This window comes from Marmota marmota, unplaced genomic scaffold, assembly GCF_001458135.2.
Source record: "Marmota marmota marmota unplaced genomic scaffold, marMar, whole genome shotgun sequence".
NCBI classification, from domain to species: domain Eukaryota; kingdom Metazoa; phylum Chordata; class Mammalia; order Rodentia; family Sciuridae; genus Marmota; species Marmota marmota.
The window spans coordinates 7,267,742-7,290,732 of record NW_025999991.1 but is presented as its reverse complement, the minus strand read 5'-3'; the positions used below and the strand labels follow the sequence as shown (position 1 = coordinate 7,290,732).

Below are 22,991 nucleotides of genomic sequence, written 5' to 3'. Positions count from 1 at the left end.
TCCTGGTATCACTCTGCTCTACCACCTATTATTCTCTAAGGTAGAGTAGGTGGTTGGTAAAATTGGGATAAATAAGCAGGTATGCTTGGCTGAACTCCTCCCTCTTTTTCTTTTTCTTTCTTTTTTTTTAAAGAAGCCTGTTTTTTTATATATATATGTTTTAGTTGTAGATGGACACAATGCTTTATTTTGTTTATTTATTTTATGTGGTGTTGGGGATCGAACCCAGGGCCTCACACATATTAGGCAAGTGCTCTACCACTGAGCTACAATCCCAGCCCCCCTCCTTCTTTTTCTTGGGAGCTGGCCTGCTGGCAAAAATTGATGTCCTCTGTTCTCTTTGTCATATACAGTACAGGGCCTGATCTCCCCAGAAAAGACTGTGGTTTTTCCACTATGCCATAAGTGGGTGGGTAAATATGCCTAATTCTAGGGTTCAGATAGTCTACTTTTTCTAATAGCTGATTTGTCTTCCCAATAATAAATGGTATGACCAGTTCATGTAAATTAGGCCAATATTTTATCAGGTTAACCCTTTCCACTCACAGAAATGTCCCATTTTGGAATGATAATTTGTACAGGTGTTCTAATCTCAAAATGTCTTCTTCCTCTTTGTCAATCTAGTTTCAAACATAGGTATAAAGTATCATCTGAAGAAAATTTAAATGTGAAAATACAGTATTAATACTCATGATGCTTATAAAGGAACTCAAAACTATAAAAAATAATATAATTCTTAAAATGTAAATAGTATATGAGTATAGTACAGCAGATAGGAGGGTTTAAATGAGATCAGATAGGGTTTGAAGCCTTGGAAAAATTTCTCATCAGTCCAAGATAAGCATGGAATATCACACATTTCAGTTTATATACAAGTCAGCTTCCCTACTAACTTACATAATTCGTGAAGGCAGAAAAGTAGATTCTATTCATCTCTGACCTATCCATTGTCTCACCATAACAGGATATCAAAAATTAAAGAGAAAAAAATGAATGAGGGAATAGCACTTGAGGGGCCCTTAAAGGATGAGCACTTATATGGCCAGTTAGAAGGGACATCCTAAGCAAAGGAAGAGTCATCTCTCTTAGGCCTGGGATTTCTTAACCTCAGCACTATTGACATTTCGGGCTGGATAATTCTTTGTTGGGTGGTATCAGGGTGGTTGTGGTTGTCCTGTACTCAGTAGGATATTCAGCAGCATCTCTGGCTTCTTATCCACTAGATGCCAGTAGCAATATCACCTCCCCCACACATTGTGATAACCAAAACTGTTTCCAGACAGATGCCAAATATTTCATGGGAAGCTAAATCATTCATTTTCTCCTAAGTCCTCTTCTGTTGGGAATAACTGGTGTAAAGGAAAGAAAATAACACTTCTTAAGAGACTACTAATGTATAGTACTCTATACTAGGTGCTATGGAAATTAGCAAAATAGAAGATATATCCACAAAGACGACAGAGAGTGTTATAAAACATAGATGCACAACAAAATAACGCTACCAGAATGCCAAGGGTAAGGGGTGAATATTACATTTAGTATGAGCTAAAATTGTGCTTTTATTATTTTGAGGTATAAAAGAGAGGTATGAAATGGATCTTGAGACAGGATAAGGTTATGGAGTTTTGGATGCCATCTAAAAATATTTCTGAACAAGGGATAATATGATAGAACCTGTGTTAAATACACTGAAATTATATTTTCTTTGAGAAAGAATATTTAGGACAATATAAATATATCAAGCACTTAATAGTATGGATTTTTTTGCTTCTGTGATAACAAAAACCCTCCCATCATACTTCATATTAAAAATTAAAATCTAATAGCATGTTGGTAATATTAACAAATATATTAATTATATAGGAATATATAAATTATAGAAACAAAACATGTGATACCTCAGGTGGTGGCAGTCTGATGGTGAAAACTTCTATACTTAGACAAACTTGAGTTTCTGTTACATTGATGTCCAATACTGAAAAATACAATTAACTATGAACTGCTTGGAATTATTATTACATCCCATTAAACTATTTTAGTAACAAAAATCACTTTAACTTATTCAAGTTAGAAACTAAGTTAATAACAGATTTTTACATAGTAAAATTCAAATAATTACCATAGGATATTTGATAGTCTACAGATATCTAAAAGAAGACAAAGGTATGAAAAAATATGGGTGTGTGTGTGTGAGAGAGAGAGAGAGAGAGAGAGAGAGAGAGAGAGGATTACAACAAGAAACACAAGGCACTCTCCAGTTAAGATGAAAGCCTACAAATACCTTAACGAACCTGAAGTCTTACAAACTAAGAGTGGAGACTGTCTTCTTTCTAGGCCTCTGACTTGAATGGTCTTTTACTATCAAATTTCCTGAAATATACTGGCAGAAATATTCCAGATCTCCTAGAGCTCTGAGGCCTCTTCCTTACTTTTTCATAAATAAAATTACTTTTGACAAGTCAGGATAGTGGTAACCTTGGGAAGGAATATTATCTGAAGAAGAATTAGGGGAGTAAGGAGTATTGGCAATGTTTCTTGATCTGAGAACTGCTTATGAGAATATGTTTAGTTTGCAAAAATTCAATGAGTATATACCTACAATTTCTAAGTTATGTCTTGGTATATTTCAATAAAAGTAAAAAAAATATGTTCTATACAAGAGTAAGAAATTTTGCTCTTCTACACTGTTATCTTTAATCTCTAACTATAGTCTCATGCTAGTGTTTGGGGATGAAACTAAAGTAATGAACCCATTCCTCCAGACCTAGAGTACAGCAACTACCACTTCACTACTGAAAAATAAAACTAGTGCCAGAGGGCAAATGGTTCTCAGCTGGACAGTTTCCTCAACTCCAATAGTTGTAGATTATGTGCAGGGTTTTAAGGTTATTCCCAAATGGTGGAAAAGGCTACCAGGACTGATTAATAACTTCTACTGTTTGCTGAGGATTCCCACCCATCTGCTACTTCAGGACTACTGTCCACCTGCAATACAACAATGCAAATCAATTGAAAAAAACTTGGTTGGATCTTATAGTAAACCATTTATTTCAGATTATCTATGTCCCTTTAGACAATCTTTTTTAAGAAGAAAAGAATATTTTCATAAAACTAAAGCTTTGGCCAGGTGCCGTGGCACACACCTGTAATCACCTTAGGAGACTGAGACAGGAGGATTATGAGTTCAAAGCGAGCCCCAGCAATGGCAAGGTACTAAGCAACTCAGTGAGACCCTGTCTCTAAATAAAATTCAAAATAGGGCTTGGGATGTGGCTCAGCGGTTGAGTGCCCCTGAGTTCAAATCCTGGTACCAAACCAAACAAAACTAACCTAAACTAAACTAAAGCTTTGACTTACATCAGAACTAATGAAAAGTTTTGATGACTTGACTGGAAACTATAATTACATGCAGAATTGAATTCCTTCACAGTCATAATTTTCTTTAAGAAAATAAAAATATAGTGTGTTTCCAATTAATATGAGTGAATTTTCCTCAAATAGAAGTGATTTCCCAAGTAAAATTCTGATTATAATTCTATCTGATTAAATTCTGTTATAACTTGGTCATCAAGATTATAATAACCCAATGACCTTAATATTGTTTTAACAACTACTAATTATATTAATGTTTTATCTATTAACATGCATATTTACTTACCAACAGCATTTTGCTTTCCCATTTGAGAAAGAAAATCTCTTCCTTAAAAAAGTCATAGAATACACCATATTATTATAACTCAGAAATAATCATGCTTGATAAATATAACTTTTGATATGAAATTACCAAGGTATAAAAATACTTTAAGAAAAAATTATATAAGGAATATCTTATCACAGCTTAGAAAAAAAAATCTCTTCAATTGAAAGGAAAGAAATGCCCAATTTTTTTCTCAAATATTTATCTCCTGCTATAAAATATTTAGAAAACCATCAGATTTCAACAAAATGCAAGTTACCAAGAACCTGTGTTCATTTTATAATTCTTCATAGCTTGTTTATTCCTAAATACCAAGTACTATATAATAAAATTATTTTTAAAGATCTATCAGCAGCCTTCTGTATAATTCCAAAGGAAGGAGATGACATTTTTTTGTTGTTGGCTTGCTTGAGAATGTTTAGTTGGAGCTATTCTAAGAACTAATCCCTTAAAATAAGATACCTTAAATTAAAAACAGCTGTACACAATGGAGTAATCTAGGTCAGAAAGTCCCAATGACTCACAGACATAATCACCTTGCACCAAGAGATGGCCAGTTCTATTCCAGGCTGGTGTAAGTCTAGCCGTGAATGAATACAAAAGGCAGTTTTGAAGAATTATAGGAATTACTCTTTGTGGAGCCTCCATCTAAAAATATCAAAGGGAAAATTGAGAGCAATTACTATTTCCTTATAAATTCATTGCAAATGTCTGTATGCTGAGATCACCACTCAGCAAACTGGGCTATTCTAGAGAAAAATTATGGTCATTGCTACAGCTTGTGCTATATGGTTCTAAGTTAAAGAAACATTAAAAGATACTCACTTTGAAACCATCAGTACTGCTAGGCAACATGGCCAAATTTTCTTGTTTACCCTGGCCCAGGAAACCTAAACCCTGAGAACTCCTATTGTTGAAAACCTTCAACTTTGCTTTCTGGTCCATACAGAAAAATCCAGGCAGAATGATTTTGTGATATTTTTTTCATTATTATTCACTCTAATTCAAAATTAGAAATGGTTAAGCACTTACTTAGATGGGCACATATGCAACCAACAAATTATCTCTATTTGTAAATAATTTTTAAAATCAGGATTTTCACTTCTGACCAACCAGATTTATCCTTGTACTTGAAATGTCTAAAAACCTAGGCAAGTTGGGCAAGGGTTGTAGTTTAGTGATATAGTGCTTGCCTGGCATGTTTAAGGTTCTGTGTTGAATCTCCATACTGCAAAACAACTGGAAGTTATATAAAATAATGAGTCATAAGATACTGGACATCAGGTAACAAAGAAGAGTGATCTCCAAGTGAAGGGAAACCCAAGATAAGCCTGTGGCTTCCTCAATTTATTGATTAGAGAGGGTTTTCAGGCTGCAATTAGGGAGGGAAAATGAAGAAGAAGTTGGTAGTCTCTCTGCATTGAGGAAAGAGAGCCAAGAGCCCAGGGGGGCTAAAGAAGCTAGTTTTCTACTTTTGAGGGTGTTATACTGGAGAGGAGAGAGCTACACTGAGAGCAAACTCTAAATATCAGCAGAAAATCCCTCTTGAGGATTCATCTGGGTATAGATGAATGTGACAAAGATGGGCAAGAACCATACTGTTCACTATATAAACATCCTTGAAAATACAGTCCAGAAGAAAAGGCTTTCCTTGCAAATATGAGAAAGACATGCATAAAAGTGAGCCAAGGAGATTTTCTCCCCATATTATACATAACATCAACCAATGTGACATGATTAACATTTATAGAATGTTCACACAATGAGATCAGAGTATGCATTCTTTTCAAGGGGACAAGAAATATTTACTAAAATAATTCATCTTCTGTAGCGTATATAAGCAAAACAACTAATTTTTTAAAATTCAAGTTATATAAAACATATTCTCTAACAACAATTAAATGAGAAATCAATAGTAGAAAGATCCCTGCAAAATCCCCAAGTATTTGGAAACTATAAAACATACTTTTAAACAATGCATAGATCAGAAAAGCTATCAGACAGGAGTTAGAAAGCATTTCTTACTGAAGAAAATCAAAACAAAACATACATGTAGGAGGAAATAGCATAACATGTCTCTAAATTTAAAAAGAAGGTGTGAGAAGTGAATTCTAATATTTTTAGTTAAAATTTCCCTTTGAAAACCTGTTAGTTAACCCTATGGACTTCTTATATCATAAATGTGTACATATGCAACAAGCACATTTTCAACAACAGTAACAAAAAGAAGGTTGCTTTCAAATCAATAATCTCAACTTCCACCTTGAGAAATGAGGGAAAAGCAAAATAAAAATGCAAACTAATCCCAAAGCAGAAGGAAATAACCAAGACTAAGATGAAGATCACTGAAACATAATACAGTAAAACCGGAGTAAAAAAATCCATGAGCCCATAAGTTTATTCCTTGAGAAGCAACAAGATTGCCAAATCTCTAACTAGACTAATGAGGGAGGAGGGAAGTAGGGGAGATGATAAGAATGAGAAGTGACATCACTTCAGATTCTATATAAAAGAGAAGAGAATATTATAAGCAACTTTATGCAATAAATTTGACAACTTAGATGAAATGTTCTTTTTCCATTTCCTGGAAGTATATAACTTGAGTAGCCCTATTACTTACTCAAAAAATCAAAATCTTAGTTAAAAACCTTCTCATAAGTTAATGGACAGATAACTTTGTTGGTGAATTTTATCACACCTTTATGGAAGAAATAATAAAACTGGACACAAACTCTTCCAAAAACTTTAGATAGAGTGGGTTTTTTTCCCTGATAGATCATTTGCCCATTTATTGACTGGGTTAATTAATTTTTCCTGATGTTAAGCTTTTGAGTTCTTATATATCCTGAATATTAATCACTTATAGAAAGAGTAGCTGCCAAAGATCTTCTCCCATTCTGTAGGCTTTCTCTTTATGCTCTCATTTCCTTTCCTGTGCAGAAGCTTTTTAATTTGATGCCATCCTACTTACTCATTCTTGGATTTATTTCTTGAGCTTTAGGTGTCTTATTAAGGAAGTTGATGGCTATGCCAACATGTTGGAGTGCTGACACTATGTTTTATCCTTGCAGTTGGAGAGTTTGTGATTTAATTCCTAGGTCTTTGATCCATTTTGAGTTAAATTTTTGTGGAGAGAGAGAGAGAGAGAGAGAGAGAGAGAGAGAGAGAGAGAGATCTAGTTTGATTCTTCAGCGTTCCTAGCACCATTTGACAAAAAATGGCTGTCTTTTCCCCAACATGTTTTTGATACCTTTATCAAGGATAATATCACTTTCTGTGTAGGTTTGCCTTTGTATCTTCTATTCCACTGGTATTCATGTTTGTTTTTATGCCAATACCATGCTGTTTTTATTACTATAGCTCTGTAGTATAACTCACAGTTAGGTATTGTGATGCCTCCAGCCTTGTTTGTATTGCTCAGAATTGCTTTAGATATTCTAGGTCTTTTATTCTTCCATATGAATTTTAGCACTGTTTTTTCTAGTTCTGTGAAGAATGGCATTGATATTTTGATGGAGATCATATTGAATCTATAGATCATTTTTGGTAAACTGGCTATTTCAACAATATTAATTCTGTCTATCCAGGAATGTGGAGATCTTTTTATTTTCTAAAAACTTCAATTTATTTTCTTCAGTATTTTATAATTTTATTGTAGAGGTCTTTCACCGCTTTGGTTACAGTTTATTTTATTTTATTTTTTGAGGCTATTGTGAATAGAATTGTTTTCCTCATTTCTTTCCCAGCAGTGTATAGGAAAGCTATTGATGTATAGAAAAGCTATTGATTTTTGTGTGTTGGTCTTGTATTCTGCTACTTTGCTGAATTTGTTTATCATCTCTAGAAGTCTTCTGATGGAGTGTTTTTTATGTGTGTGTGTGTTGCGGGGGAGGTTTCTTCTAAGTATAGAATCATCTGCAAACAGAGATTATTTTTTCTTTTCAAGTTTATATCCTTTTGATTTCCTTTTGCCTAACTGTTCTGGATAGAGTTTCAAGTACTATATTGAGTAGAAATGGTGAGAAAGAACATCCTTGTCTTGTTCCTGATGTTTTAAGGAAGAGCTTTCAGTTTTTCTCCCTTCAGTATGATGTTGGCTTTGGGTTTGTCATATGTAGACTTTATAAGGTTGAGGTAAGTTTCTTTTATCCCTATTTTCTTCAGTGTTTTAAAAATGAATGGGCACTGGATTTTGTTGATGCCTTTTTCTGTATCTAACAAGAGGATCATGAGATTTTTTCCCCCTTAATTCTATTTATGGAATGAATTACTTTTATTGATTTGCATATATAGAACCAACCTTGCACTGAAATAAAACCAACTTGATCCTGGTGTACAATCTTCTCAGTATGTTTCTGAATGCAGATTGCAAATATTTTATTAACGATTTTTGCATCTATGTTCATCAGGAATATTGGTCTATTCTTTTCTAAATTTGTCCTTATCTGGTTTTGGTATCAGGGTAAGACTGCCTTTATAGAATAAATTTGGGAATGTTACTCCATTTTCTATCTCATAGAATGATATGAGAAGAACTGGTATTATTTTATCTTTCCAGGTTTGGTATAACTCAACTGAGACTCTATCTTGTCCTGGGCTTTTGTTTGTTGGAACACTTTTTTTTAAAGTTTATTTTTATATTTATTTATTTATTTGGTACATGGGATTCAACCAAGGGGTGCTTAACCAGTGAGCTGCATCCCCAGACCATTTTTTTAAAAAATATTTTTATTCATTTTTTAATATATGACAGCAGAATGCATAATAATTCGTATTAAACATATAAAGCACAATTTTCATATCTCTAGTTGTATACAAAGTATATTCATACCAATTTGTGTCTTTATACATATACTTTGGATAATGATGTTCATCACATTCCACCAACATTTCTAACCCCCTGCCCCCTCCCTTCCACTCTCACCCTTCTGCTCGATCGAATCTTAGTGCTTGATATTGGTCTATTTAGAGTTTATATATCTCAAAAGAAGAAATACAAATGGCCAACAAAAATATTTTAAAAATGTTCAACATCCTTAACAATCAGGAAAATGCAAAGCAAAACTATACTGAAATTTCATTTCAACCCACTTAGAATGGTAATCATTAAGAATAAAAGTAACAATGTTTGCTTGTAAGGATATGAGGAAAAAGATAAACTTATATGTTGCTGATGGAATTGCAAATTAGCACAACCACTTTGGAAAGCAGTATGGAGATTCCTGAAAGACTAGGAATGGAAATATCATGTGACCTCTTATCCCACTCCTTTGTATTTATCCAAAAGAATTAAAACAAGTATACTAAAGTGAAACATGCATACCAATGTTTACAGTAGTGGATTTCAGAATAGTCAAGTTATGGAACCAGGCTAGGTGTCATCAGACAAATGGATAAAGAAAATATGGTATACATACACAATGGAGTTTTACTCAGCCATAAAGGAGAATAAAATTATTATATCATTTTCTGTTGAATGGATGAAATTGGAGAACATCATGCTAAATGAAATAAGCCAGACTCATAAAATCAAGGGTCAAAATTTTTTCCCATATGTGAAAGCTGGGGCATGTGGGGAATGGGGGGGAGGAAGAGAATGAATACCACGGGATATCACAAAAATAGAAAGGAGACAAACAGAGTGGAAGAAGGGGATTGAGAGAGAGAAAGTATGAGGGAGCACAAACTACCAAATTATGCTACATTCATGCATGAATTTACAACAAAGAATCTTGCTTTTACATATAATTACAATGTTCTAATTTTAAAAAATAATAATATAATAATAATAATAATAGATGATAGATCGATAGAGGAAAGAGATCAGTGGGAAAGAGTAAGGGAAGGAAAGGGAAGCTAAATCGGTAGGAGATCGATCAAATTATGTATCTGGACAAATATGGCATAATGTATCTAATCATTATGTATAATTATAATGAACCAATTAAAAAAAGATTCCTGAATGCAGGGACTTTGTCTGATCTATAGTTTTATTTATAAAAGAATATTTATACTAAACACTGTCATTTTTATATTTACATTAAAATTATAAGAAAAATTAAAATTGAGAAAAATGTCACATGACATAAGTAGAGTTCTCAGCATATTATAGGTGTTCAATAAATATCTACTGATCATGTTGGCTGTTATACAAAATCAAGTACATAAAGGAAAATTGAACATAACCATGAAGAATCAGTGAGGATATGGAAATGAGAGGCTGAGGAAAAACTCATAAATAGTAAGGAATTCAGAGTTTGGAAGTCTGAAAGGGGCAAAGCAAATTTACTTAGTAGGAATGAGAATATTTTAAATATTTTGTGGATGTGACAGCTTACACTGATGAAATTCAAGGTATGATTTAAAAGCCTAGAAGAAAAGACATAATAGTATATGCATTTTTAATGGCATGTAAGGACTACATGTGACATTTTTTCTCAATTTTAATTTTTCTTATAATTTTAATGTAAATATAAAATGACAATGTTTAGTATAAGCATTCTTTTATTAAATCAATACTGAAATGCTACCTATTTTATGCTCAGAAAAAAACTGTTTTAAAATTTAGAGTTCATCTTAAAAGTCATATTGCACCAAGTCCTTTTGTTATTTGTCATGACCTTATCCAAAAATAATATAATTTTGACCTTTAAAATCAATATATTAATAAGAAAATTAAATACTACAAAAACAAACCAGTAAGACAGCAAAGAGGTCTGCATTAAATCATGAAATACTTTCCACAATAAAGGGAAAATTTCTCAGGGATTGCTGAAAGACATAGGTCCTCATTCTAGGTAAACAATATATTATAAATTTGGTTCTCAAAGTTCATAAGTAGTTTTTCAAAGATGACAAGAATCTTTTGGTGACCAAAGATTTATCTTAGCAAAAAGATTTAACTGTAAGCTTTCTACACTGGTCCTGAGCAATACTGTTTTCCCACACACTGAGAGTCATGGTTGAAATAAACTTTCAGGTTATTTAAAGATTGCTCAGGGAACTTCAAAGCACCTCCAAGTATTCTGAACCACCATCCTCTTGGAACCGAAAGGAAGCATCTCACCTTGGAGCTGACCAGAAATTTCACTGTTCTGAACCCCAGAAGATCTTGAGACAAAGAACAGCAGTGTTGAGAATCATCAATGATACAGTGCTGCAGAGGTACTTGCAGAGGCATAAAGTGAGCATTAGCCAACACTCCATGACTTGGTTTACAAATATATAGATGTGATCAACTGCAAAAATTTGTTTTTCCTCATTGCTAAGATTCAGAATTTCATCACCATATAGAATACAACCTATGTTTTGTTCTTCCACAACTAGCTATATAACTGTGGATAATAATTCCACCTGTCTGGATTTCATTTTCTTCATCTGAAAAAATGGGGAAGTTCATTTATTTAAAGATGTCTATGCTAAATGAGATTATGCCACATAAAATGCCTATGGTAAGTATTCAATAACAACAACAAAATAAGACTTGTCTTCTCTTTCTGTACCAAGTATGCACAAAAATTGTTTGGAAAAAATTGTAGGGTTCTTTCACATGCATACCAATAGCTTATGAGAAATATACTTCAATATTTTTTGCTAGCAAAAGAAGCTGAATACACTATAATCAATATAAAAACATCTGGAATTATTATTCTTTAAAAAAACAACTTACCTTAGCTCCATATTTTTCAATATAGGCATTAAGTTTCCCAGCTTTAAAAAATGGTATCTGTAACAAAAACCCACATTATTAAAAAGGACATAAGTGATATATAATTAGATAATGTAATAAATACCTAAAGATTTTAAGCATAACATAACAGAGAGCCTGGAGTCATGCTAGCATCCTAGTAGTTTCTATACCTTGAAATGATAATCATTATCTCATTGATTTAGAATTTGTGGGCACATTCTCAAAGTAAGGAAAGTCTCTTTGGTAGTTGACATGACCCCAGAAGCCACAGAAAGGGAAAGACCAATACATTTCATAGATGACTCTTTCCTTAATGTGTAATAGATTCTTAGACACAAATATGGAAAATGTACATAAATGGAAATTCAATTTCAAAAGACTTAATTGATGTAACTTACTAATGAAAGAAATACAATTTAAAGGAAAATATTTTTTTTAACCTAACAGATTAGCAAATATTTAAAGATGATAATATCCTGTGTTCTTAAGGGAGAGAAAAAGACCTAGGTCTAGGTCTGTCCTTCCTTCCTTCCTCTTTCCATATATTTTATTGGTGCATTATAGTTGTAATTTGTTGTGGGATATTCATACATGCACACAACATGACAATATAATTTGGCCAATATTATTCCCCAGTATTTTCCCTTTCCCTCTCCTCCTCCATCTCCCTGGTATCTTTCCTATACTCTACTGACATCCCTTTGATTTTCATGAGATTCCTCCCAATCATTTTCTTTTCCTTTTTATTCTTTAACTATCACATATGAGAAAAAAAACATATGATCCTTGACTTTCTGATTTTGGCTTATTTCATTTAACATAATGTTCTCAAGTTCCAAGCCTTTTCCTGCAAATTACATAATCTCATTTTTCCTTATGGCTAAATAAAACTCCATTATGTATATATACAACATTTTCTTCATCCATTGACCCAGTGATAAACACCTAGGTTGATTTAATAGTTTCACTGCTGTGAATTATGCTGCTATAAATATGGGTATGCATGTACTGCTATAGTTTAATGACTTAATTCCTTAGGATTAATACTAAGGAGTGGTATAGCTAAGTCATTTGAGGAAACTCCATACCAATTTTCATAGTGGTTATACTAATTTACAATTCCACCAACAATTTAGAAGTGTTCTTTTTTTCTCACATTCTCCCAGCATATATTATTTTTTGTATTCTTAATAACTGCCATTCTAACTGGAGTGAGATAAAATCTCAGTGTAGTTTTGATATGTTTTTCCTTAATTACTAAAAATGTTGAACATTTTTAATATTTTTTTGACCATTTGTATTTCTTCTTTTGAGAAGTGTCTGTGAAGTTCATTTACCTATTTATTGATTGGGTTGTTTGTTTGGTGCTAAGTTTTTTGAGTTCTTTATATATTCTTCATATTAATACTCCATCGAAACAGTAGCTAGCAAAAATTTTCTCCCACTCTGTAGGTTCTCTCTTCACATTCTTAATTGTTTCCTTTGCTGTACAAAAGCTTTTTAATTTGACTTCATTCCATTTATTAATTTTTGGCATTATTTTCTGAGCTATGGGATTCCTATTGAGATAGTCCTTGCCTGGACCTACAGGCTGGAGTATTGACCCCACATTTCCTTCTAGGAATTGCATATTTTCTGGTCTAATTCCTAGGTCTCTGGTCCATTTCAAGTTGCCCTTTGTGCAGGGAGATAGAAAAGTCTCATTCTTCTATATATGGTAAACATTACAGAAATCTCACATGGTAATCAGTTTTGCCAGCACCATTTGTTTAAAGGGATATCTTTTCTCCAATGTATGTTTTTGGCATCTTTGTCAAGGTAACCCACTTTATTTAGGTGGGTTTGGTTTTGCATCTTCTATTCTGAAGCATTGGTCTATGTTGTTTGTTTTTATACAAGTACCATGTAGTTTCTGTAGTAACTATAACTCTGTAGTGTAATTTGAAATCAAGTATTTTTTTTTTGTCTTAGAATTGTTTTGACTATTTGGGGTCCTTTATTCTTCCCAATGAATTATAGATCTTTTTTTCTCCTAGTTTTTTGAAGAAGGATGTTGGTATTTTGTTAGGGATTACATTGAATCTGTATACTGGTTTTGTTAGTATGGCCATTTTAACAATATCAATTGTGCCTATCTGAGAACACGGAAGATCTTTCCATACTCTTGTGTCTTTTTTCAGTTTTTTATAGTTTTCATCGGAGAGGTCTTTACCTCTTTGATTAGATTTATTCCCAGGTTTTTGTTTTTGTTTGTTTTTGAGGCTATTTTGATTGATCAGAATTGCTTTAAATCTGTATAATGCTTTTGGTAGTATGGTCATTTGGATAATATTAGTTCTGCCTATCCAAGAGCAAGGTAATCTTTCCATCTTCTAAGGTTTTCTCTGATTTCTTTCTTTAGGGTTCTGTAGTTTTCATTGTATTGATCTTTCACCTCTTTCCTTACCAACCAAGAAAAGCCCAGGACCAGATGGATACACAGCCGAGTTCTACAAGACCTTTAAAGAAGAATTAATACCAATACTCTACAATTTATTTCAGGAAATAGAAAAAGAGGCAGCACTTCCAAACTCATTCTATGAGGCCAATTTCACCCTGATCCCAAAATCAGGCAAAGATACATCAAAGAAAGAAAACTTTAGACCAATATGTTTAACAAACGTGGATGCAAAAATTCTCAAAATTCTGGCAAATCGAATACAAAAACATATCAAAAAGATTGTGCACCATGATCAAATGGGATTCATCCCAGGGATGCAAGGTTGGTTCAACAAACGGAAATCAATAAATGCAATTCTTCACATCAACAGATTCAAAGATAAGAATCATATGATCATCTCAATAGATGCAGAAAAAGCATTTGACAAAAAACATCATGTTCAAAACACTAGAAAAACTAGGGATAACAGGAACATATATCAACAGTGTAAAGGCTATCTATGCTAAGCCTCAGGCGAACATCATTCTAAATGGAGAAAAATTAAAGGCATTCTCTCTAAAAACTGGAACAAGACATGGATGCCCTCTTTCACCATTTCTATTCAACATATTTCTTCTTTAAAGGTCTGGTAGAATTCAACTTTTCTTTTTGGTAGTATTGTCATTTGGATAATATTAGTTCTGCCTATCCAAGAGCAAGGTAATCTTTCCATCTTCTAAGGTTTTCTTTGATTTCTTTCTTTAGGGTTCTGTAGTTTTCATTATATTGATCTTTCACCTCTTTCATTAAGTTGATTCCCAAGTATCTTTTATTGTTGTTTTAATCTTCTGAAAGGCTTTTTATTGTTGTTTTAATCTTCTTATTCCTTGTTGCTGGTGTGTTTAGGTTTTCTATATCCAACTTATTGCAAAAATAAGTTTTCAAAATATTCTGTAACAATCCTCTGAATTTTAGAAATGTCTTTGTATCTCCTTTTTCTTCTCTAATTTTGACTTGGGTCTTTTCATGACACTTCCAGATTTGCACAAACTCTGTGCTGTCCAGATAATATTGAGTAACAGGATGGCAGATACTGAGATTAGGAGTACACAAATGAAGATGTGCAGGTAAAAAATACATCATCTTGGTCAAATGGTGGTTCCATTCCCAGCTTTCCAAGGAATCTCCATACTGTTTTCCATATTGGCTGCACCAATTTGCAGTTCCACCAGCATTGTATGAGTGTGCCTTTTCCCCCACATCCTTGCAAACACTTATTGTTGTTTGGGCTCTTAATAGCTGCCATTCTGACTAGAGTGAGATGAAATCTTAGAGTAGTTTTGATTTGCATTTCTCTAACTGCTAGAGATGTTGAACATTTTTTCATGTATCTATTGATTGTGTATCATATTCTGAGAGGTGTCTGTTCAGTTCCTTGACCCATTTATTGATTGAAAAATAGATGGAACCTGAAAGCATCATTAAGCAAAATAAATGGGACTCAGAAAATCATGGTCATGTTTTCTCTCATACATGAAAGGCAGAGATCAAAAGTGAAAAAAAAAATAGGGAAAGAATCTCATGAAAATAGACGGGATACCAGTAAAGAAGAGGAACAGGTACAGAGGCAGGGAGGAGGGAAGAAAGGGTGGTATTGGGGAATGAAATTGATCAAATTATGTTATATACTTGTATAAATATGTCAAAATGAATCCCAATATTATGTATACCTATAATGCTCCAATAAAAAAATGAACTGATACAAAATATTTAATTTCTAAATTGAAAGCAATATTGATCTGAGTTCTTTATATATAGTTGATTTATTGAAATGAAGACTTCTTCCTTTATATTAGGCATAACTAGTAAAATATGATGAAAGGTATTAAGCCTTTACTATCTTAAAATTTGTACTATGCATTTGTTTTATTTGTTAATAGTCTTTATTTTAGCATTTATGACAGAGAAAACTAAATAGTAAGTTAGAATCACAAAAATGGACTTTAAACATCAGGTATACCAAAGTTAGTCTGTTGTTGGTATGAGCAAACTACAACATAGAGTGGTTAATCTTCAAATTCAGCTATGACACTTAAGTAATTGTTAATTTTACTCCCACTAATTAGTAATACCAACCGCCATCACCACCCAAATTTGGTTTAGTATCCCAGGCACAGGTGATGTAAGAATATCTTCATGCAAAAACAGCAATTGCCTGTGGATAAGAAATGTATTAATTTCACAGTGAATTTGATCACAGTTTACAAAGTAGGCTTTCTTACTACTTTTACTTTATTGGAATATTTAGGAAATCTACTTAGTTAATATTTGATTTCTTCTAGGAAAGGAAGGTATTATAGATTTCTATATCACTCCCCACAAGTAATATCTTGAACCCTTTAACATTGTAGGGACTTAGCCAATATGTGAATTAGAGAATTATGAAGTTTTATATGCTGACATTAATCTGAGATGTTTTCCCTAAATCCGAATTTCCCAATCTCTTTCATTTGTGAATCTAATTTCCTTTTTCAAAATTCCATTTTTGTCCCATGTTGACTTGAAAATGTCTAAACACTGTGAAGAATCTCTCTTTTAACTCCTGTTTCTTCTACTTTCCTTTTTTGGGGGGCTGGGGATGGCAGGAAGCAGTGGTGAGTACAGGGCACTAAATTCATTAATAAAAGGCTTTAAGGATTCACCTATCAGCAATTACTTCCAAATTACAACTATTAACAATATTCTTTTCCTTCAAAAGTGAAATTCTTCCCAAGCTGGAAAGAAGTAGATAGTGGATTCAGTTTAGTTTTCAACAGGGAAAAAAAATTGGCCTTACAACAAAAATCGTCATAATTCAAATTATTATCAGTAATCCTGTTTCAATGGCCAAAAAAAGAAAACAGGAAAAGGAATACAGATGGAAATTTGAAAATTTCAACATTACTAATCATTACAAAAATACTAATTTAGATAACCATGAGTATGTGTATGGGATTATCTCAAAATACAAAATGGGCCAACCTATTTCTGTTGGCTTCATATTTGTTGGAACCCACATGAAACGGGTACAAGGCCTGCCATTATCTAACATAGCCAGGTCTCTGCTTGCTGTTCCAGGTTGACATTAGTGGGTGGGCAAGTTAAGACAGCCCCAATCTATGGGCATTGCTGTCTGCAATTCAAGGGCAAACAGCATAAAATCTCACTTTTCCACCTATTTCCCAAAGGGGTCACAATTAAGTCCTCAATAGTATCATAAAATTACACATAAGTAGAAGGTTATAGGCTCCTTGATGAACTTGGGTGGGAAAACATAATGGGAAGCAAAGTCTTGTAAATGAGAGGAAAATGGAGGAATACCTCACTTCTTGCCCCTGGAAATCTGCATATAAAGAAAATTCGTTTAAAGGGAATTCATTTAAAGACAAAATCTTCTCATGTATTCTATGAATCCTTTAAGTACCTCAAATCATTTAAGGAATTAATACAAGATGGGTTCTCAATTACTATGGATCATACTTTAGGCTTCAACTAAGCTGTTTTCAAAGACTATCCTGGGTCAAATACTCAAGAAAACTCTTGAAGAAATACTCTTCAGTATCTTTTATTGACTTGAAAATTAAGAAATTATTCTTGTTCTGTTTACAGTACCTTTAAGTGCCCTGTAAAGACTACTATAAATGTTTACTATGTATAATAGTTATACATTATATATATCATATGATTTGCAAAAAGTATTTAAACATGTAACTATAAAAGGATGAATATTAATATGTACTAGTATCTCTAACTTTTGAGGAATATAATTTAATTCAAGAATGTGTGTACAGATTTTAAATTTAAAAAAAAGCACATAAGAGGTCACAAATATAAAAACTCAACAGTACATTACATCTTAAGTATTTTGAAACCCTCCTTAAATGTAATCCCACATACCCTGTCAAAATGAATTCCTTTATTTTAAAATTATATATACAGATTAAATGAATATTTTGCTTTAAAGGACGAAACTTCTACAATGACTCCTATGTGATTAAAAAGTTTTAAAAACTTATTTAGATGATGTATTTTTAAATTTTTTATTCTAATTTGTTATATATATATATGAATGCATTATAATTCATATTACACATATAGAGTATAATTTTTCATATCTCTAGTTCCATATAAAGTATATTCATACAGTTCGTGTCTTCATACATGTTCTTAGGGTAATGATATCTATCTCATTCCACCATCATTTTTACCCCCATGGCCCCTCTTTTTCCCTCCCACCCCTTTGCCCTATCTAGAGTTTGTCTAATCCTCCCATGATCCCCCTCCTAATCCCACTATGAATCAGCCTCCTTATATCAGAGAAAACATTTGGCAAAAGGCGCCAAAAACATAACACTGGAGAAAAGTCAGCCTCTTTAACAAATGGTGCTAGGACTGGAAATCCATATGCAACAAAATGAAATTAAACCCCTCTCTCTCTTGCCATGCACAAAACTCAACTCAAAATGGATCAAAGACCTAGGAATTAAACCAGAGACACTGTGCCTATTAGAAGAAAAAGTAGGCCCCAACTTCCTTGATAAGACTCCTATAGCACAAGAATTAAAATAAAAAATCATTAAATGGGATGAATTCAAACTAAAAAGCTTCTTCTCAGCAAAAGAAACAATCAGTGAGGTAAAAAGAGAGCCTACATCTTGGGAGCAAATTTTTACCCCTCACACATCAGACAGAGCACGGACTCTAAGGTATATAAAGAACTCAAAAAACTAAACACCCAAAAAACAAATAGCTCAATCAATAAATGGGTCAAGGAACTGAACAGACACCTCTCAGAAGATGATACACAATCAATAGATACATGAAAAAATGTTCAACATCTCTAGCAGTTAGAGAAATGCAAATCAAAACTACTCTAAGATTTCATCTCACTCTAGTCAGAATGGCAGCTATTAAGAGCCCAAACAACAATAAGTGTTTGCAAGGATGTGGGGGAAAAGGTATACTCATACAATGCTGGTGTATGACTGCAAATTGGTGCAGCCAATATGGAAAACAGTATGGAGATTCCTTGGAAAGCTGGGAATGGAACCACCATTTGACCTAGATGATGTATTTTTTACCTGCACATCTTCATTTGTGTACTCCTAATCTCAGTATCTGCCATCCTGTTACTCAATATTATCTGGACAGCACAGAGTTTGTGCAAATCTGGAAGTGTCATGAAGAACAGTGACTGCTGCCTAGATTCATTCATATCTTCTTGTTGACTATGTGTCTCAGCAATCAGACCCTTAAAGAAAACAGTAATAAAAAGGTAGTAAGCTATATTTACTTCACCAACAGGGTTTCAATACCAACTCATCATGTAGCTGATGTCATGTTAGAAAAAGATAACAAAATTAGCAAACTTAATCAGTTATATATTACCAACATTTTACTTTTTAGGTTTTCTAGTGATTTTTCTAAAATTTTTTGCTGCATGTTAAGATATAATTCCCACAACATAAATTCACCTACTTGAAGTGCCCCAATTCAAAAAATAAAAAAATTTTAAATAAATAAATAAAAATAAAAAAATAAAGTGCCCCAATTCCTTTTTGTTTACTATCTTCAGAGTTGTCCAACTACCAATGCAATACATTTTGAACATTTTCATCACATCTCAAGCTAACCCAGAGTTTTTTAAACCTGTTAGTTTCGTACTACAAACTCAGTAACTTAAGTAGAAATACTACAAAACACCAGCTTATTTAGGTTCTTGCAATGCTTCTACCATATTATTTAATAAATTCCTTCTACAATCCAGGCTAATCTTAACTTTCATTTCAAATTTGTTTGGTTTTCAGGAAACAAAATCCTTTATCTCTGTAAAGCAATTCGAGGCTGAGGAGTCTGAGGAATATATTATTCTTCACTTTGTGATGAAAGGAAAGGTCTGAAATCTCTGTTGGGGCAGCTGTCCTAATTCACACCTTGGCAGTGCAGGCCGAGTGCGGAGAGAGGGAGTGTGAGTGCTGTCCACCCCGGACTTTCCCAGTTCGCAGAAGGCAGCTTGGACCCCAGCACTTCCCACTTAGCATCACAGGACTGTCCCTGTTTAAGGACAGTAAACACACTGGCCCAGAAACCAAAGTGTGGCTGCTTTGTCCCATCAGATAAGTCCCCTAGGTGGTCCTGGGGACTCCAGCTCCCCTGAGGCAGGGGAACTGGGGAGGCCCCAAGAGCTTCTTCCAGCCTGATTCGTTTTAAGGGACCCCGCATTCCAAGGAAAGCCCCCTGCACTCGGGCTTAGGGAGGGAGCCTGTCCTGTCCCCCTGCTGCAGGGCAGTGAAGCTGGTGGGCTGTCCCTGAGGGCCAACCAGCCCAGGCCCCATGCAGCAGGGCCCACGGGCTGCCTCGCCCTGCCCTGCCTCCCTGGAAACAGGACAGCACACCTTAGTGCCTTCCTCCTCAGCACCCTACTGGTCACCCTCAGGGGCCGCTCCTGTCAGGTGTGTTCTCCCAGCAGGCCCCTCGCTCTCACCAGGTTCCCCCCTCCTCTCCAGCTCCCAGCAGGTCCTGTGCTCCTATCAGGTGTGTTCTCCCAGCAGGCCCTGCTTTCCCGCCAGGCCCCGATTCCTCCCCTGTCTCAGCTCCCAGCAGGCCCTGCACTCCCAGCAGGCATCGCTCTCAGCTGACTCCCCCCAGCTCCCAGCTGACCTGCTTTCCTGTCAGGCCTTGTGCTCCCAGCAGCCCCCCTCCCCAGCTCTCACCAGCCCACCCCTCTGTCACCCATTCCCTTGCCGTGCAATACGCGGGCAGAAATTTAGGAAGACCGGGGTTTGGAGGAACAATAAGGAGGATAAATGAAGGAAGTCTTAGTATGGAAGATGGTAAGGGTGCCTGGGAGACAAGCCTGAAGTGCTGTTAGAGGCCACTGTGTGTATTTAGTAAAGTGGTCAGGAAGGCCTCGGAGACGTGATGTTGGAGTTCAAGACATGAAGAGAGTGGGCGACCTTGTGGACGTCCAAGGGGACCATTTTGCCACACACATATCCCATTGATCCTTGAGAAATAAAAAGGTCACATGAAACCTATAAAGGAAGTGATTGTGACTATAGGGGATAGCACTAACGGGAGCCTGGTGGTGATGGGACAGTTCTGTAGCTTGATTGTGGTAGTGATACACGCCTACATAAATCCTAAAGCTGGGTGGAACAATGCATGTACACTGTACCAGTGTCAATTTTCTGACTTTGATGTTGAACTATAGTTGCATCAACATGCCATCATTGTGGGGAAACTGGGAGAAGGGACACAGGACCTCTCTGCTATATTTGCAACTTCCTGTAAACCTAAAGTTGTGTTAAAAATCAAAGGTTAAAAAAAGTACAGAACTTCCTTGGAAATTATTCTTACATAGTTTTTGTTGGTTAATGTGAAGTAAAACATTCAAATATATGAACTACAACTGATTAGTGTGGTAGTACGAATAATTTACTTTCTTTTAGCCACATATAGTACTTAGAAATATTTCCTGAACAACAGAATGTTACACTTGGAAATATTGGCTTTTGGGGAAAAAACGTAAATATTTTGAAATGCTTTGAGCACTGTTTTCAGTGGGCACATATTCCTATGGACAGGTATGTTAGGGGGAAAACTAATAATCACCAAGCACCTAATATGTGCAGCGACCTCTGAGACCCTGGGAGGATGGCCCACATGTGCAACCTCTTGTGTTGCTCTCTTTTGCATCTCTAAAGAAAAGGGAACAGTAAAACACCATGTCTTTGCACACCCCCTTTCTGTTCTCAAAAGCCTAGTCAAGTTAAAGGAACAATGAGAGCAATCCTATCTTGCAGGACTCTAAGCTTTCTCTTATGCACACTGGGAACAAGGCAAAGTCACCTGTAGGAATGCTACTTTCTTGCAAGTACACCAGGATAGGTGCTCCTTGGAATGTAGTTCATTCAAGCAAGCTAATATTGTTGTCACTGCTTCTGCAGACTAACATATAAAACTTCTCTCAGAGTGGGAACTGATGCCAGACTGAGGAAACTGCAGAAAGGATTGTCTTGCTGAACAATTTGTGGTTATGTTTGGGAAAAAGACACTACCTAGGAAAGTGCCCTGAGGGATGAAGATGCTACCTGTTCATCCTGTAGCCACAGCACTCTTCTTGAAGCAGTCACTAATCTCTCCTAAGCTTTGTCTGTCTGTCTCCCATACTGTCTTCGGGCATTGTCTTTGGCCTTTTCACAGCCTACCCCACTACCCTGGCACAACTGGACTGTGGACATAACAACTGCTATTGCTGAAAAGGTCTAAACTACCAGAAGACTTTAATATCCTGGAATTTTCTATTTTTGTTTTTTTCTCTCGCAAACGTTTGTAGTCCTTCATGTGTGATATTTTACCTTCCATCAAGAGTGGCAGTGGAGGGCCAAGCTGGGGAAATATTATAGACTCTGTTGGAAGTGCTGTTCATCATTTAGGTCTTATCTGGACAGCACAGTTGAGATAAGACAGTTAAGAGACTAATTCAAGTCCTTGCCAAGCCACTGATGAACAGCAGAGAAACTTTCCCCCCCCTGAATTGCTATCCTGTGAGAATGAGGTAACCCAAACCTCATCCTCCAACCCGGCCCACTTCCCCGTGGAGGTTAGGGAAGTAAAACTATGGTGAAGTTTATTTAGGAAAACACATAATTGAGGGAAGCTGTGCAACTTCTTTTTTCTTTGAAGACGTCCAAAGCTCCCCTTCACATCTGTGCTTGTTAACAAGTTTCCCCACGACGTCCACTTTGTGGACAGAAGCACTGCTATTTTGGGTACCAACAAACGGGAGGCCCCAGGGCTGACTCGGTGCAGTCTGCGCGGCCCAACACTACCTTCTCTCTCCTCTTGGGGCTGGGAACGCTGCGCCTGGCCCTCCCAGCCCCACCGCGCGGAGCTCGACGCGCCCAGGAGCCCTTCCTGCTGCCTCTGCGCAGATTCAGCGAAGCCCCGCCCTCCTCGCGCGCTCCAGCAGCGGGTGATTGCGAAAGGCGCCTCCCTTAGCCAATCAACACTCGCGCGACGGGCGGGCGCACGCTTGGGGTGGTGGAGGGCGTCGGCAGAGGGCGAGGCCTCTTGAGTGACAAGCAAGCCGGCCAGTCCTCGGAGGCCGTGCGCCGCCCGCCTCCTCCGCTGCGCCTCCGCCC

At 35.5% G+C, this 22,991-nt stretch overlaps 1 protein-coding gene across 1 annotated transcript in view; it reads right to left on the bottom strand.

The window, feature by feature from the left end:
- The window catches only part of CUNH18orf63 (chromosome unknown C18orf63 homolog), a 47,644-nt gene that overhangs the window by 23,446 nt on the left and 1,207 nt on the right, over positions 1-22,991 (bottom strand). The window contains 6 exon segments of the mRNA XM_048806702.1: positions 1,899-1,975; positions 3,659-3,700; positions 4,234-4,345; positions 11,367-11,423; positions 15,943-16,021; positions 18,927-19,096. Of these exon segments, the coding sequence (XP_048662659.1) occupies positions 1,899-1,975; positions 3,659-3,700; positions 4,234-4,345; positions 11,367-11,423; positions 15,943-16,021; positions 18,927-19,060 (501 nt within the window). The 5' untranslated portion in view covers positions 19,061-19,096.